At 42.2% G+C, this 18,078-nt stretch overlaps 1 protein-coding gene and 1 non-coding gene across 2 annotated transcripts; one reads left to right on the top strand and one right to left on the bottom strand.

Annotated features, from left to right (window-relative positions):
• The first annotated feature begins 305 nt into the window (after positions 1–305).
• trnap-agg (transfer RNA proline (anticodon AGG)) lies at positions 306–377 on the top strand. The gene has a single exon. It is a non-coding gene; the product is annotated as a tRNA-Pro (tRNA).
• Positions 378–929: 552 nt separating this feature from the next.
• On the bottom strand, positions 930–17,785 carry klf3 (Kruppel-like factor 3 (basic)). Its single transcript, XM_022206067.2, is given in 7 exon segments — positions 930–2,817; positions 4,415–4,581; positions 6,870–7,014; positions 8,357–8,825; positions 8,828–8,893; positions 9,348–9,408; positions 17,451–17,785. Coding segments are annotated over 6 exon segments (1,071 nt in total). The 5' UTR covers positions 9,390–9,408; positions 17,451–17,785; the 3' UTR covers positions 930–2,635.
• Positions 17,786–18,078: the final 293 nt, after the last annotated feature.

The following is an 18,078-nucleotide window of genomic DNA, read 5'->3' as shown; positions in this document are numbered from 1 at the left end:
AGCAGCTTTTCAAATGTTAACTATATCACAATTTAAACAATATGCGATAACTTAGAACAGAATGAAACGATAACGTCAGACCAAAGCGAAATCGCATGTGAGCGGGAGTGAATTATCTCAATCCGTCTTTGTACTCGTGTTTGAGTAGGAAATATATTTAATCTGTGTGTCAGCTTAGTGAAACTGCAAGTAGACAGTTTTACCCATCGTACCAAAATAATAATAATAAAAAAACAATTTCAACCGTCTTTAAGTATGACTATTGTCACTCTTCATATACTTAGTCCTCAGCCCATATTTGCACTGGCTCGTTGGTCTAGGGGTATGATTCTCGCTTAGGGTGCGAGAGGTCCCGGGTTCAAATCCCGGACGAGCCCTCCATTTTCATTGCTTTTCTGACAATAGAGATGTGACAAAATGATAATAATTTTTGCTCTAAGTACCGTAAGCAGATCTAATTCTACTGTATTTTCATCCCCAAAAAGCGACATGGGTCCAAAATAGTTTTTGTATCAGTTGAATGATGTTAACCTGCAATAGTAGTAATAATAAAAATCAATCATATTACAAATTCCAAAAGTCCGGTGTGACGTCTTTGAAAGTTGATGATGGTGCCTTTGTCTTCAATAGGTGTCTGTGTTTCTAAATCTGACTTGTTCTATAATTATGGATTTATATCAAAGCCAGCTCATTTTAAATTATAAGCTAAGATTACCTCATATAATGTAACCAGGAAGGATGAATTAGCACCACAAACCATTGTACAATCGAAAAGCTAAAAACAGATGGTTTTGCTCGACTTTAATATTATATTTCAGATTTTATTTATTATATTTATTATTATATTGAGATTTTTTATCTCCTGATAAACAAACACCTCCATGAACAGACACACAGACAATTGAGGACACAACAATCCGTTCTGCAAATATTATCAATAAGTTTATTAAGTGGTAAGAATATTCTGTTTAAAAATACAAAATTGCAGACAGACCTGTTCACAGTTTAACACGTTCCCTTTGAATTGCCAACATAGAGATTAAAAAGAGATACAGACACATTATAGAAATGTATAATAGAGTATCAAAATCATGCTTAATAAAAACCTTTAATTGCCCTTTCAGTCTAATAATCAATTAATATATATTTATATATATATATATTACAACTTGTGTTTGCAAAGATACAAAAACATATACAAGCAACAAAACTGCAAAGAGTATTCAGGAGCAAATGCAGATGAGTTGAGGTGCTACATTCGGTGCGTGTTTGTGTACATGTAAATAAATGAACTGTCACACCTTCTTCTGGCATTACATGATAAAAACAAATGACAAACGAAGACACCTGCTGAATGTTTCTGATCACACCAACTAGCAAATCTGTGTTTAAAATATTTGGCTTTGGGAATGTCATACAATATACTGTATTCATATATATTTATATTTGTATATAAAGTGCACATTGGAGATGTACAAAGACGCTATCAACAAAACTTTTTTGTTCTCCAAAAGCTGTAAAACATTGTGCTCTAAAAATCATGATGGCATTTACTTGCAGAATGTCATCTGCTATCTTATTAACCTTTGACGGGAATCAGAGAATCATTGGGGAATATTGAAAACATTGAGCATGTATAAATTAAAACACCTATAAGGTGAGCTGGAATACATCTCAACTGCTCATGACAAACAAAAAACATTACGAGCAAATTTCCCTGCTTTGCACTTGGTATTTTTCCCATATAAAAGTGTCAAGACAATAAAAAAAGGCTACCACGGTGTCAACCAAAACATAGATACATAAACCTGATATAAGACAACGGTAAGATATTTCATTGCTTCTACCCTTAAACCAACCGAGTGGTGTCTTTTCCTCACTAATACAATAATGCCCCTGTGCAGCAACTTTCACATTTCTGAACGAAAACATAAAAAAAGCACTTCACTCTGACAATGAACAAGACCCACAGCCCCCATTTGTTTGTTTTTAAACCCCAAAGCACACGAGACCAAGGCTGAGCTACTTTTTAATAAGTGCATGTGTTCTGCTGTGTGTGTGTGCAGTTAAATGTGTGTACGAGTAGCACAGTAGGAGGTGTGATATGATACATTCTGGAAAGTTTCACATTTTATTGGCCTAGCTAGCAAATAGCATGTGTGTGTAAGTGTGTGTCCAAGACCACAGTTTTAACTCGAATGCATGCAGAGAAATGAGAGCTTATGTTGCACTAATAAGCTTGAGGATGCCATGTGGCTCGAACAGACGGATGCAGTTTGCAGCCAGAAAACGGCGGTTCTGCTCTCAGGCCAGCTGAGATGATACAGCCGCTCTGGACCTTCTGCAGCTGATCAGAGGTCTGGTACAGCTACCGCATTTCTGTTTTTAAAAAAAAAGTGTTGCAATGAGCTAGTGATAAATCTGCACAGAGTAGCAAGCTGACACCAGCTCATATTCAGGCTAATGAGGTGAAAGGGTCTAAACATGCACCCTGAGGAACATTTCCCCACTCCCTGTCAGAGTCCAATGTGTAAGGCCAGCTGTGTTAAATCCACCCCTCCACCGCCAGTCAAAGTGGCAAAGTCCAACACTGAACCCAGCAATGAGTTTGTTTCAAGTGGCCCGGTGGAGGGTTTCACACCAGAAGGTGGCGTTTCTTGTGTAAAGCCAGGTGGTCGGAGCGGGAGAAGCTGCGTTCACAGTCGGGACACTGGAACGGTTTGACTCCCGTGTGCTTGCGGAAGTGTCTCGTCAACTCGTCTGAACGGGCGAACTTCCACGTGCAGCCTTCCCACATGCACTTGTAGGGTTTCTCCCCTGCACAGAGGAAAAACAAGATGAGATGAGTGAATAATAACGACAATAAACTCTAACGAACAATGTTTCTAAGAGAATAAGGACAAGGGCGGTGAGCACAGAGGAAGAAAAACAAGAGAAGATTTAAGAAAGGAAGCTGGAGAATTACTGTGCCTGAGTACCATAGAGTGCTGGATATAACAGCAAAAGTCCGATCACCTGCTATGACAAACTGTGACCTGCTCTACTGTGGATCTTAAAATCCAATACAGTGCTTACAAGGTCCGTAAATCAGAAATGGCACAAAAGCCTCCAACTAAAAGAAGCACATTGGATCTATGCCTTTAAAGCCACCAGTTACTCTAGATTTTGATCTTTCACCTTTCTAATAGTAATTACCTTGGTTGCAAAGAAGGGCATTGCCTTGGCCATAATATCATTATTAGTTAGTTAGTTTTATTATTACATTGGTCAGGTTAATCTCTATATTAATGACACTGTAGGGTCTCAGTCTTAATAAGATAAGATAATCCTTCATTATTCCCCACATCAGGGGAAATTTACATTGTAATAATATGTATTATAGTCAGGTAAAGTAACATTTATTGTCACCTTTGTTGGGCTGAATCTCTAATATGTAAATTATACGAGTGAAATCACACCATGAATGACGTCTTGATCCTGATATTTACACTTTAACTGTCTTTTTTTGCTGGGTGATGCTTTGATGTACTATATTTTAAAAAACAAACAAAAAAACTCAATTTAATTTTATCTTATTTTGTACACATAAAATTTCGGATTTCTTATTTTGAATTTGTTTTCATTATTTGCCTAATTTGACATTTGTTTTGTTGTGAAGCACTTTGTAACTTTGTTTAGGAAAGGTGCTATACAAACTACATTTCCCACCTAAAGTGGGTTAAATTCAATTCCCTTCTTGAAGATACTATAGTTTGACATTGTTTAAATGCATCTGAATTAGTAGTTATATCTTATTGACTAATGTTGATCTAAAATGTTTACCTTACTTTATCAACACCATTCTCAACGATGAAAGTGTTTGTTTCGTGATGCTCCAAGAAGCCAGAGAAAGAAATGATGCTCAGTGTTGCACATGTTGCAACTTTAATTTCTCTGGTTCTTTTTGAATCAACACCCCGAAGAAGGTGCAATGTTGGTGTGGTTTTTTTAAACTCTGAAATGTAGACCTTTTACTTTTCAGATCCACCTGGAGTGCCTGGACCTTTTATATGCTGTGTTTTGGGTTGTAATCGTTACATGTTCCTAAATCCGAAATGTATTTTGAAGCAAGGCTGTTTAAGGCAATGCAATTAATGCAACTTCATTTTAAAATCTAACAGGGAACCAGTGAAGAGAGACAGGCAAAGAGGTGCTGTGATCATGCCTCTTTGTTACAGTAACGAGTAGAGCAGCAGTGTCTTTTTTTAGACACTGGAGGGAGCCGTGGAGTCACAAAAAGCAAACCAGGAATAGAAAAAAAAACTATTTTTTTTAGATCAGCAACTATCATAAAAGCCCTCATTTAATCATGAAGTCAAAAATGTGAAATGTAAAGGTGTAAAAGTGCCGCTTGTAAATGAAAGAAGCTTCTCACCGGTGTGTGTCCTGCGATGTGCTTTGAGGTGAGAGCTCTTGGTGTACACTTTGTTGCAGCCGTTGAAGTCGCAGCGGTGAATCCTCCGCTTTTTCAGAGGGTCGGGAGATTCGGCAGAGAGAGGATGCTTTGCGCCCGGACGAACTATTACTGACGGGTTGTTCCCTCTAAGAGAGACACAGAGAGGACAAAATGACGTCACAGAGTTGTTGCTTCACCTGTTTTCATCAGACGTGACAGCAGAGGGAACCAACGTCCACATTCGGGATGTCGAAACCCAAATGCGAGAGTCATTTGGCTGCAGCTATGTCAGGGCAATAACAACGTCTGCCAGTCAGGAAGTTGAAAAACACCTCCCGCCTTTTTCCAGTCTGCCACGCCTTGGCTTTGTCCTGTCATCTCTGATGCTTTTGTGTTCACCATTCAACACTTCATTCACTGGAATTTGATGCAAATCGTCTGTGGAGTGCCAGCAAGAATGTAAAAGTAAGCTCTAGGAGTGCAAAAGCTGTGAAATAATACAACATTTTAAAACTGTTTTTCCTGTCACAGCTAAGACAAAAAAGGGCTGAAAAAGTCTGCACTCCGAGGCTGCAAATAAATCTATTCTGAACACAAAAAAGAAACTTTTAAGTCCAGTGAACAATATCAGGACATGACAAAGTGTTTCACAGTCAGAAAACAGAAGGAGTTGTCTTTCATTAAACTGTGTGTGTGTGTGTGTGTGTGTGTGTGTGTGTGTGTGTGTGTGTGTGTGTGTGTGTGCGTGTGTGTGTGTGCATGTGTGTGTGTGTGTGTGTGTGTGTGTGTGCGTGTGTGTGTGCATGTGTGGGTGTGTGTGTGCAAGTGGCAGTTGAGAGCAGGTGTCAAGTGTTGAAATGTGAATCCCACACAGATCAATTTTGCGTAAAGGAATGTGCAGAAATTCCCCACACACACACACACACACACACACACACACACACACACACACACACACACACACACACACACACACACACACACACACACACACACACACACACACACACACACACACACTATCATTATTATACAAATCGAGCATATCTGAGCTTTTTAACACAAACATATGGTGTATTTACACTGTTCGTGTGTGTGTGTGTGTGTGTGTTTTGAAAAGAGGTGATGACAGATAATGTTTTTTCTAAGGTCCAATTATTTCATGGTTGGCACCGTGGCAAGAGCGGCCTGTGAAATCAACCGCCCTGACGACTACAGTGAAGCACGAGTTGTTCTTCCTTTACACACAACATTTAGCAGGATCTGATTATTACACGTACAACCAACATGCAGTTATTTCACATTGTTTTGTTTAAGATGAAGCCCTTGAGTAGAAAACATGGGGGACATTGGAGGCGAGGAGGAAGAGGAGAGGGAGAGGCGTCAGACAATGAAGGCAAAAAAAAAAACCTACAGGAAGCCTCTGAGGGAGGAAGGAGGGAGGGTAAGAGAAAGAAAGCAGGAGGAGATACGATTGAGATTGCTGATATGAGCCCGTTCTCACTTCCAAGCAGGCGATAGGGAGATGAAGTAAACAGCCTCTAATGAGGGGCGTGGCCGACGGGCAGGACGGGAAAGAAGAGAAAGAAGGACGCCACAGAGGAATGACAGAATCCAACACACCCCACATACAGTAACGTCAGCGTGTGTTTACGTGTCGTTTCTTTGTCCCATGTCATATCAGAGACTCATCTCTGCCAATTTGAGCTTCTGCCTCCTCTGTGGAACACTGTAATGCATTGCTGAGTGAAAACGCATTGAAGACTGAGACACAATTTAAACTCCACAGAAATGAGGGGAGGAATTTAGCTGACAGACTCAAGCTGGAGACATCAGAATAACAGACTCCGTGTCCAAGCATCTGTGAGATTTATTCAGATTTTTCCTCTTCCAAATCATATTTATTGCTAATTTTGTGCAGTTTTTTATTCATGTGACGCTTTGAAGGTTGAGATAATAATAAAATCAGATTGGAGAAGTTTGTCTTGCCCCTCGTGAACTGAATATAATTTACAAACACCACTCTATTTGCCAAAGTGACACTAGAGAATCTCTGTTAAAAAAAAAATGTGGATTTTACCAATGTATTTGATCAGCTGGCATGCTTTTCTTTTTTCAATAATCGCTCCCTCTTGTACTCCATATGCTGCTCTGCTTTTGTCAATCATGTAAATAAATCTTTTCAAGCCCTTTTTGCACTCAGGTATGTGTTATGTTTTTACTTGTACCACAACTTTTATCAGTCCCAGTATCAGCAAACTTTAAGTGATATCCATCCCTCGTACTTTAAAAAGTCACAACAGGAACAGAGCATGGATCAAACTGAAAATGAGTCCCTGAACACCACTTACATATATGAAGTTAAAGAAGAAGCACTGCTGCAGATGGTGATACTTCAACTTCCAAGTTTAGTGTGCGTCTATGCATTACTCACTCGTACTCGTGTTGTATCCTGATGACGGATGGCTTCATCTCATGGCTGAGGGGGTCGTGAGTGAATTCAGAGCGAGTCTCTGTTTTGATCGGCTTGTGAAGGTCGTGAGCTTCCTCTCGCAGTTCCAGGGGCATCGAGGAGTGAGCTGGAGATAGAAGTAAGATAGTCACTGAATGTAAGCAGTCATGATTTAGTCACACAAACATTTTTAACATCATTATTTAACCCTCTGAAACCCGAAATAGCGGGTTTGAGCTGCATGTTTTATGTACAAAATTGCCCAAATTACACCATTTTTCAGAGCCAGAAGCTGTAAAAACAGTCAGAATCACTGGATTTTGAGTTTCCCACGAGCCTTAAACAGCTCATTTGTGACTCCTGACTTAAAATTTGCAAAGTGAAGCAAAAATTTGTTGCTCTTCAACACAATTGGGAAGTCATTAGTGTGACTGACGGCAACGTGATAAAATTCAGGAAGTTCTCAGCTGAACTCCGGGCTGTTTTTACAAAAAAAATCAGATAGGAGAAAAGTATGGAAGCCAATTTAAGGTTTGGGTAGTAAAATATCAGTAATATGTCGAGTTTCTGTTATATTTTTATCCTGCATTGGTAACATCTGTGGACCTTTGGAAAAATGTTGTACATATTTATTCAAAAAGTTTTTCAATTAAAAAAAAGAAAAAAATCAAAGAAACACAGCTTTCATTTTCTTTCTTTTTTCATTAATGGCAGTGTAGCTCCGTTATGGTGCATAGAGCACATTTTTCTGCTATCAATCATTGTGCCTGTTTCTTTACTTTGCAGTGAAAAATGAACCCGCAGTGAGTTAAAATGTGACTGGAGCAACAGCAACAACAATAAAAAAGTCCAGAAACCACTTAGGCTATCCCTTAAAATTTATTAGTGCACAACTATTAAGGTTTACGGCAGAATAAGTCTGTTTTAACCCTCAGTACACTGACAAAATGTATGTGGTAGATGTGTGCATAACTGTTTCTTTAAGTGATTACGTCTCTGTCAGAGGTCAAACATTCAGATACGATGACCTCAGTGGAACTCAACGGCCTCCAGCTGACCAGAGAAAACAGAATAAAAATATATGGCTTTGTTTCGAAACAGGAATCTGCAGAGAGTGTTATTCAAAGAACAGAGGAAATGAGAAGCACTTCCTCATTTTCAGCAAAAGATTCAGAAGAAAGTGTCACACATTCTGGAAACAAAATCCTGACCTTGACTAATCTATAAACAAGACATGAAGGACATGCAATGTTTTATTTTATGGATTTTACTCTGCAGCGCATGCTCATGTCATATTATCATGGCCCACTAATTTTCAGTTTAATTTTTTCTTAGTGTCACTATCATTTTATGGTTTTATTCGGCGTTTGTGTTTTCTTGTAAATGAATGATTGATGTTGGGTTAATGTTTGTGGCGTCAACACACAGAAAGCCACACAAACTGCACAAAATCATGAACGAGGTCTCACCTGTCCTGTGCTCCCTGCTCCGATGACGCTCGTCCTCACTGGTGACAGGTGGGCTCACCATTAACGGCTGGTGCAGATGAAGGGGTGAGGAGTAGAGGACAGGCAGGGGCACCATGACGGGGGACACCATGACCCCTGACCCCTGGATGCCCGAGCTGAGCAGAGGGGCCACCACGGTGTGGTAAGGAAGTGAGGGAGTGGGCGGTGGGAGGGTGTGGGAGGGCGACGAGCGCGGCTGGGAGTGTGGCGGTGAGCAGCGGGGGGAGGCGCGGCTCGCCGAGCTGTAAGGGGACGGTGGGGAGCTGCGAGGGGAGGCGGGGGAGGAGGCAGAGGAGCGGGGAGGGGAGGAGGAAGAGGAGGTGGAGGAGGAGGAGCGCTTGCTGACGGACAGGTCCACCGGCTCCAGCTGGGTGTGCGTTTGGTTGCTGGGCGTGTGAGACTGGGGGAAGGGGTGCATGTGCATCCGGTAGAGGGGGCGGGATGAGGGAAGATGACTCCGTACGGCTCCGGGGTTTTCACCAGCGATGAGTAGAATGACTGCGAGACGGAACCAAGGAGGAAGGACGCAGAAGAAGGAAGCAGAGAGGGGACACAAAAGAGCGGAGAGTTAGAAATTTCCGTTCCGCTTTGCATAACAGGGAAAAACATGTTTTTACCACACAAACAGCTACCGCCAGCCAAAAAGTGCTCTGTTTGGGAGCAGATAACTGTTGTCTCAGAGTACAGTATGTGTGTGTTCATTAGCCCGCTCGCCTGGCAGTGTGTGCACCCATTGTATGCAAATGTCCACTGTGCAGCAGCCTGTTTGTCCAGGAAGAGCAGGAATGTGGGAACCAGTCTGTCTAGACACGTAGCAGGAGTGTGTGTAGGTGTGTGAGAGTGTGTGCGCGAGGTCAGAGTTACTGTATGGCATCGAAAACATGTTCAGGCATGATAGGACACACACACACAAGCATCCAAAGCTACATTTACACAAGCACACGTGCCTTACCGTCTCCATGTCTGTCTTCAGAGGGTAATCATACATCAGCATGGCTGCACAGGCCAGGCTCCTGCAACACAAAAAACACACACACACACACAATTAACAACATGTTTACACTGTTAACAGTCATTCACAACGTCGGTGTTCAGCATAGTTTTACAAGGAAACCAGTGATGATCAGCAACCAGTGATGTGGAAATATTTTTACTGAAGTCAAAGTACAAATAAAGCAAAGCAAAAATATGCCTTAGGCTTATTTAAGCAAAGAATTGAAATTAACTTTCAGCACTGAAAGTAAAATGCCTCCGTCTGCAGAAAAGTTGCGGAGACGGAGGAGTCATAAGATGATAGATGTCAGAACAAAGAAAAACACTGTCTTCCTGATAAATTTAGACTAACTTTAGGGAACTTTCACAAACCTTTGTCCTTCTTGTGACCTACTGGACAATTTTATCTATTGATGCTTCATAACAGGTATTTAAAGAAATGAAACTTCAACCCAGAATTATGAAACACAACAAGGTCCAGGATTGGGGGATTGTATGTTGTACTCCAAGTATTATGTTTTTCTTTAAATGGAAAATCTCAATATGAAAACTAGAGTTGCGGAGGAGTAATGCGTACATCTTTTATGTTAAAATACCATCAATAATTCATACAATGATTGCATTTCCAGGCCATGAGAAGAAGTAAAAAGCTGTTACACAACTCACACACACAGATCTTGTGAAGTGATCAAGTGTAAATCACATAAAGTAGAAGGAAAGACCAGACAGACTGTGGTAGTTAAGAAAAGGTGACTGGAAAGTGTCTGAAGCCTGTGTGTGTACATATATGTGAGCACGCTCAGCCTCACTCCAGTAAATCACTTCAGACAAGAGCCTTAAACAGACTTTTTCTGTCAGATTTTATACATCTGCTCATCCTCTGTTCACATTGTGCTTCTCACACTGCTAACTGATCTGTATGCAAACACGTGGCGTCTGTTTGACAGTTAACAGCGTGAAAGTGTGAAACACCAGACACCCACACACAATGCTACACACAACTTTACAGCACATTGTTTTATGAGAATACAATCAGTACCAGGAAAGACATGGCAAAAAACTGCCCAGAGTCAAAGACAAGAGAGTGACACCTCACACACACACACACACACTGAGGCCTGTCAAGCGTTTGGATCAAAAGCGTTTGAGGCGCTTCCAGTTACCTTGGCTTTGAATGGCCAGGTGCAGCTGGGATAACTCCGAGTCTGTGGCTAAGTGAGTGTGTTTACGAGGATCATTGTGTGTGTGTGTGTGTGTTCACTGGAGCATTAAGGCAACATGAACTGTCAAAGAATGTACCCTGAGGGAGTCTGTGTGTGTTGGTGACCTGATTAAAGTCCACAGTCTGGAGACAAGTTAGCCTTTAATTATTAACAAATGGGTGAAAACACAAGCCATCCCACCCCAGCGTGTGCACACACACACACACACACACACACACACACAAAACACACACATGTACGGGAAGAGGCAGACGCACACCAAGTCCAGATGGGGACCAGACCAATAGGGGAGCCGGATACTGGCTAGCTGGGTCAGGAAGGGTGTGAACATGACGAGTGAAGCCTCGCCCTCAGCTCGGCTCCAAAGAAACAAAGAGCCTGCAGTCAAGTGGGAACTCTGTGTGTGTGTGTGTAATATGTGTGTGTGTATTAAGGGTGTGTTTTCTAATCCGGTCTTGTATTGTGTTGTGGTTCAACTGGAGGTCAAACAGTTGTTCTATTGTGATCGGGAATCACACACTGAGGTGAGAATAAGAGCAAGTTTGAAGCACAAACAGACAGATCAGATCATCAAACAGGAAAAGGACAAAGGAAGCAACTTCAGTGCAGGTATGGTGTAAGATTATTTTCCACTAGAGAAAGAAGGAATTTAAAATGTCAAAATGGTTGTCTGGAGCTTTAAAAAAAATGGTTATCACAGTGGAAATTCCCAAATTTTACATTTATCCTCAGGTCATATTTAAAAATATCTCCCCTCTGCTATTCAAATGAGAGCAACTTCTGCAAAGGTGATACTTCTGAGTCAGAAAAATCACACATGCAAACAAGATGAAAAACCCCAGAATACAATCCAACTACAGTCGTAACTCTGAATTTGATGTTCCAGTCCAACATACCGGCTCCTTAGGACAGAAGTGCCTGAAAAGAGCAATAAAATCTTCAAAAGTCCGAGATGACTTTTTGAAATACTTGTGTTGTTTGACCCACAGTCAAAGCCTTAACAAACTACACTGTAAAAATGTAAGGATTAACTTTTTCTAACCTTTTTTTTTTGATGAAGATACTGGTATTTACAGATTTTCTGAGTTTTGTTAACCTATAGATAACAAATAACAAAATCATCGTGAAAAGTATTAATTTGCAGGTAACCCTAAATCAGAACAGGTCAAAGTTGCAAATGGTAACTAGTTCTTTTATGTCTGACCATAAAAGTCACACTATTTTTACAGTATTTAAAACAGACACAAACATCATTATTTTACAGATATTGGTCATTATTTGAAAGAAAAAATATTTATGAAGGATTTACAAAAAAGCATAAGTTTTGTTTGGTACTTAACAGATTTTCTCTGTTTTGTTAAAGCACATGTTACTAGTACAATCACACAAAACTGTATAAGCTGACTGTGAAAAACAGCCCAAAAATAAGAATGTTCACATCAAGAACCCATATTTTTACAAATTCACTCTTTTCAAATATATAAGCAGAAAATTACATGATTTTATTCTATTTAAATCTGCTAAATATGTCATCTTTTTTTTTTTTTACAGACAGTCATTTTTACTTTTTGAACAGTGAAATGCATCTTCACGGGAGAAGTTATAGTAACTGAATACTGTACATCATTATAGCTGCTTTACATCTGCACAGTGTGTTATACATCATTTAATAAATGTTTGTGCTGCTTATTACAACTACATAGGGGGACTTAACAAAACGACTTACCAAATGATAATAAAAAAATTAAATATTTAAAAAAAGAATATTAGAGAAACACCAGAGAAGCTTAAAACGGCAAACATTTTTGATTAACAACTTAAATAAATCAATCAATTATTAAAAGTCTTCACAATAAATTTTATGTCATTCAGCAGTTGCTCTCATATGAATGTGATTGTGTAACCATGGCTGTACATTTAAAATCAAACCAAAAAAAACCCCTCAATTAAATGCATATATACTCAGACATGATTGACTCAGAGCCTCCTTTAAGCTCTGAAATACAGTAAATACTAATTATCTCTTCACTTCAGGGCCAGGCACAGCTGGATGGAGATTTACGGTTACACGTGTCGACTTCTACGTACACATTTATGCTCACGTGCTGAGGAAAAGCTTTCAGAATTTCAGTTATCTGATGCCATGTCTGAGTAAACCTTAAGAAACCCCTGAAGCCCTCCGTGTACATTTCTGAACGATTCCTCGAAAGAGCAGTTACAGGAATAGACTGTTCCTTTGAGGCTTCACCTGTCATACACCTGTATTCCCCCCAAACAGGTCTGTTCAAATGAATGTAAAACTAATTTATGTAGTCTCAGACACTGCTTGTGGCTTAATGTGCCAAACCTGCCTGCCGCCGATGCAAGTGAACGCAGGACAATCTGGCTGATGGCGCTTTGTTTTACTCTGCACGAGGGTCTACACCAGGTGGTTGGGTTTACCCCACAGGGAGATCAACGGAGGACAGCTATCAGGCAACACGCGACAGCAGGACAGTGAGCGGGGGAGACAAACTTTCCCTCGGGTTGTGCCGTAAAAGAATAAATACAATGTGTCGCACAAGGCTTAAACAATCGCAGGAAAGAATGTTCATTGAGCTGTGCAGCATCTTCCTCAGTGACCAGAAGACTCCAGCAGATAAAAGACAATCTGCAGCTGGAGCTCGGTGATTTGTGCCAGTGTTGCATTTAGAGGCACAACAGCTAGTTAACTGGTTAATTGTTTGATCACAAAACTAATTGGGTTAAGTAATTAAGTGATTTCCACAAGCAAAATTCAACATTCCCTTGTTGGCATGTGTACTGTTGTGAGCTTTTCTTCAGATGTGATGGTAAACTTTGGGTTTTGGTCAAAGCAAGGCATTAATTTGGGCTTTAAAATATTGTAATGACCTGTCTTTACCAAACAAATTATAGACTAATTGAAATTATTGTGGCTCTGGCTGCTTTAGTTATGAGTCAAACCGGTCCACTGGAGGTCAACAAACTCCTTCAGACACCTCTTCTTGATTAGATAGAATGAAAAATCTAAATACAAGCGTACTGTGAGGAGAAGGAACCAGCGTATACTGCACTCACATGGTAAATAAGTCGCCCTGCCCAGGCTGTTGAGGAGCAGTTTTCTCCCTCTGAGCCCTACAAGTGGGTGTGTGTTTGTGCATGTCTGCAAATATTGTCCTTCTAGGTCAGTAGAGCTACTGTGTACTCAACCCCAACCCACTCAGCAAACACCTCTTACACCCCTCTCTCCTCTCTCTTTTTCTTTCTTCCTCCAAAGATCTTCTTCTTCTTCTTCCCTTGCACCTCTTCTTCACTCGCTCCTCAGCCATCACTCACGTCTTTACTACTGTATTTATGTGAACCACACACCACCCCGCACTCCTTTTCTCTCCGTTCTCTATGAATGATATAAAACAACATGACTGAAGGGGAAAATATTGTGGCTTGGAGTCCCTGGCTACTGACTCAACCACACACACACACACACACACACACACACACACACACACACACACACACACACACACTAATACACACTCATAGCCGCACACCAAGTTTCTGCTAGCTCAACAGAATACACACACTAAATCACTAAAGGACTAAATTATTACAGACACGCACACACGCTCAAACGCACGCAGACAAAAGCGGACGTGCACACACACACTCTAATGGCAACAGGCTGGAGATGATGAGATCACCAGAGAGACCAGAAACCTCCAGACAACAGCTTTGTCCAAAAACACACCGCCGCAGCACACACACGAACACACACACACACACACACACACAAGTTCCCTGCTCTTCTTCTTCTTCTTCTTTTCTTCACTGCTTCTTTCATTCCTCGTCAGTCTCACCTTCTGTCAGTTCCTGTGCTGTTTTCTGTCACGGCTGTCATTTTCATCCCACATCGCAAACACGGCGCCCAAACACTGGACACACTTCACCGCTCGCAGGGCAGAACTTCGTGTTTCGTACAGCAGCTTGACTCACACTCTGTTACCTCTTCAGGCTCCTTCAGGGAATGCAGCAATTAGTCTTAATTTGAACATCCTAATTGCGTGACTCATCCAGGTGGAGGTGAGCTAATATTCCAACGATTAACTTTCCCCTTTCCTGAACTCTTCTCCCATGTTGCTATTGCTACACACTTGACTCAATTACTCCCTCACCCCTAAGTGTACCTCCCTGCTCCCTCATTTCACCCCCTTACCTCACTTCCCCACTCCTGACTCTTTCCAACACTCTCCCACTTTGACCCCTCTCACTTTAAGGTCCCAGTCCTCTTACTTTGGCTTCCCGTCCCCTCATGTGAGCCGCCTAACCCACTCCTCCCGTCTTTTGTGCACCCTCAAACACACACTTAAAACACACATGTACAGGCACGTAGTCCTCTCAGCTCCTCTCCAGCAGAGCCTCAAGGGGGTGGGAGAAAGCCAGAGGGGGGCCATCATCAGGGGAGAGGAAACAGGATCCATCATCCTCACACACACACATGCAGAACATGGCACTTTTTAAAGACACACCGGTGTCGTCGCGAGGCTCGGACAAACGCACACACACACATGTGCGTGCACCTCGAGGCAAGCTTGTCAAAGAGAGCAGCGCTTTGAGGCTTTCCAGACGACCGAGGACAGAAAGGAGAGAACAAGCAGCGCTGCCAGAGAGCAGAAAGAGGGAGAGAGAAGCGGAAGCCCTGAGAGTTTAGTCTGACTGTTATTATTTCCACACTGCGTGATGGGTCAGGGGGTGTAAAGAGGAGAAGGAGGAGGAGGAAGAGGAGAGCGAAGCCAAATGGGGGGTGCTGCTGCAGGGGGCCTGTGGTTTCCTGTCTGACCCCCCCACCACCACCACACATACTGTGCCTCCCAACCCGAAGAATGAGTAGTGGAGGGGGGGTGGTGGAAGGAGAGAAAAAGTGCAAAGAAAACAGCCGCTCTGACCAAACTATGTCAAAATGGAAGTGGAAAGAACAAGGCAGAGACAGAAAACGGGGAAGAAAACGAAGTGGGTTTCGACCAAAATATGACAAAACTTCAATGAACCCTCAAACATGGGGAGGGGGGAGGTAAGAAAGAGCAGTCGCAGTGGCTCAATGTAGTGGTTTAGAAAGCACATAAGTGAGTGTGCGCTTCACTCTGTGTGTGTGTGTATGTGTGTTTGTGCGTGTGTGTGTGCTGGCATGCATGTGAAGTTGTGTAACTGGTTGCAGCTTTTTAGGTTTACGGCTGTCTGCGTCCTTATTCCCTGAACTTCTCGGTGGAGAATCACCAACTATGCAGCATCCAGGAGTTTAATGTTTAGCCCTAATGTTCCCTCTGGACATGCCCTTTGAGCAGTGTATGTGTGTGTGTGTGTGTGTGTGTGTGTGTGTGTGTGTGTGTGTGTGTGTGTGTGTGTGTGTGTGTGTGTGTGTGTGTGTGTGTGTGTGTGTACAGAGTCTTGCGCATTTTGTTCCGCCAGATAACATCAGCATGTTGATTCAGGAAAAGAGGCGTAGGGATGGGTGGGGTGTTTGGGGCGTGTAGGTGTGTATATGTGTGTGTGTGTGTGTGTGTGTGTGTGTGTGTGTGTGTGTGTGTGTGTGTGTGTGTGTGTGTGTGCTAATGTTAGACAAATAAATAAGTTTTTTCTTTTAAAAAGACAAGCAGCTCATCTTTTTTCTTAACTTTCCATCAAGACAAAACCTGAGGTAAAGAGGCAGAATGACTGTGAGAGACGCTGCCCTCATTCCACCCCCCACATCCCTCTCTCCTCCCTTCTCTCCCTCACTGCAGGCTCTAAACAGGATAAGGGCTTCATATGCCAAGTGGAATGTGTGACGCAAGCCTCAGCCTTGAAACAAAGCACAGGAAACGGGGAGAGACAGAGACGGAGAAACGCTCACAGAGAGAGGGAAAGAAAGAAAGAGATGTGTGGAGTTAAAACGACGCAGTGAAACAAGGGGACGGAGAGGAGAGCTCAGGTGTTGCCTCTGGCTCGCTCACACCTGTCGCACACTCCCCTCCCTGTATGTCAGCTCTGACAGACTCATCTCTCACCTTCACACCTCTGATTTATTCCGCATCACAGCCCACATTTACAGCCTTCAGATCAATCTCTCATCTAATGACTGAAATAATCATACATCAATCAGGGTGAAACTATGCTTCCTTTTGGGTGTTTTACATTCTAGATTAATTATCTTCAGATTTTTGTAAAACTTAAATATGAGTAGCAGAACTTCCAATGTGCCTTTTTTTTTTAAAAAAATATTATATATATATATATATATACATATATATATATATTCTGACATTTAAGGTGCTAAACAAGGAGAGAATAATAATAATCGAGCACAGCTTTTATAAATTCACACTTTAAATAGTTGTCTGAACTGACCACACAAAAAGACCCACATTTGCGTTAATTAACAGCAGCATGTTCTTTATAAGGCTCTAAAGGCTATAAATAGCGCTGTCTCTGCTGCCTTACACCCACTGCGGGGTTACATAAGTTATCCGCGTTAAGATCTTCACTCATCAGGTTAATAAATGAAAAGAAATGAACATTCGTTGATTTTGACGCAGAAAAATTAGATCACTGTCATATAAACTGTTCTGGGTAGTTAACAAATTAATTAATGGCGCACCAAATTACGCACAAGCCGACTGATGTCATTAAAGCAGACCTCTGGATTATTGAGCTCTTCTCTCACCTGAAGTAAATTTCACCACAATGCAACTTTTTTTAAAAGCCCACGTTGCAATTACAGACTTCACAGCAGCACATCCGAGAGGAAATAAGAGCAGCATGCCGGGCAAGCAGCCCGGGATCCACTACAGCCACATCGGACTTACTTCTCGGATGGAGGACTCAGTCTATTCCGGCAGGACAGACGCTGGTTTCACTGCTGCCTTGCTGATCGGCTCCGTCTCCGGTGGGAACAAAAAAATAAAAACTCGATCAGGCAACTCCGCTGAAAAGGTGACGCAGGCGGCGACCAGAGCTCCGCTGTGTCACTGACATCAGGCTCAGAGAAAACAAGACCAAGTGATCGATGGCTCCGCAAAACTTCCCGGAGTTACGAAACTCTCCTCTCGGTGTGTGCGTCCGCGTCTCACTGTGTGGCTGAGTGTTGGTCTGTGCGCTTTTGTCGCTCAGAGACTTGCTGCTGTCACATGATCCGCTGTCTGTTCTCCGTGGGGTCGGGCCGCTGGGCGGGACCGGGGCGGGGTGGACCGGTGTGCGTGTGCGTGTGTGTGTGTGTGTGTGTGTGTGTGTGTGTGTGTGTGTGTGTGTGTGTGTTGCAATTTTCACTCGGAGACAGCAGCCAGCAGGAACTGATCAAGCCACTACAGCCGCGTCATTAATGCGCCTCAGACACATTTATGTAAGCCAAACCTGTGACTCAACCAGAACAATGAATTCAGATATTAGGAAGTAGTAGAACTGAAAGTAAAGATCCCACATTTGCCCCCTTTTCTG

This window comes from Acanthochromis polyacanthus, chromosome 3, assembly GCF_021347895.1.
Source record: "Acanthochromis polyacanthus isolate Apoly-LR-REF ecotype Palm Island chromosome 3, KAUST_Apoly_ChrSc, whole genome shotgun sequence".
In the NCBI taxonomy this organism is placed as follows: Eukaryota; Metazoa; Chordata; class Actinopteri; family Pomacentridae; genus Acanthochromis; species Acanthochromis polyacanthus.
This window is presented reverse-complemented; position numbering and strand designations above follow the sequence as displayed.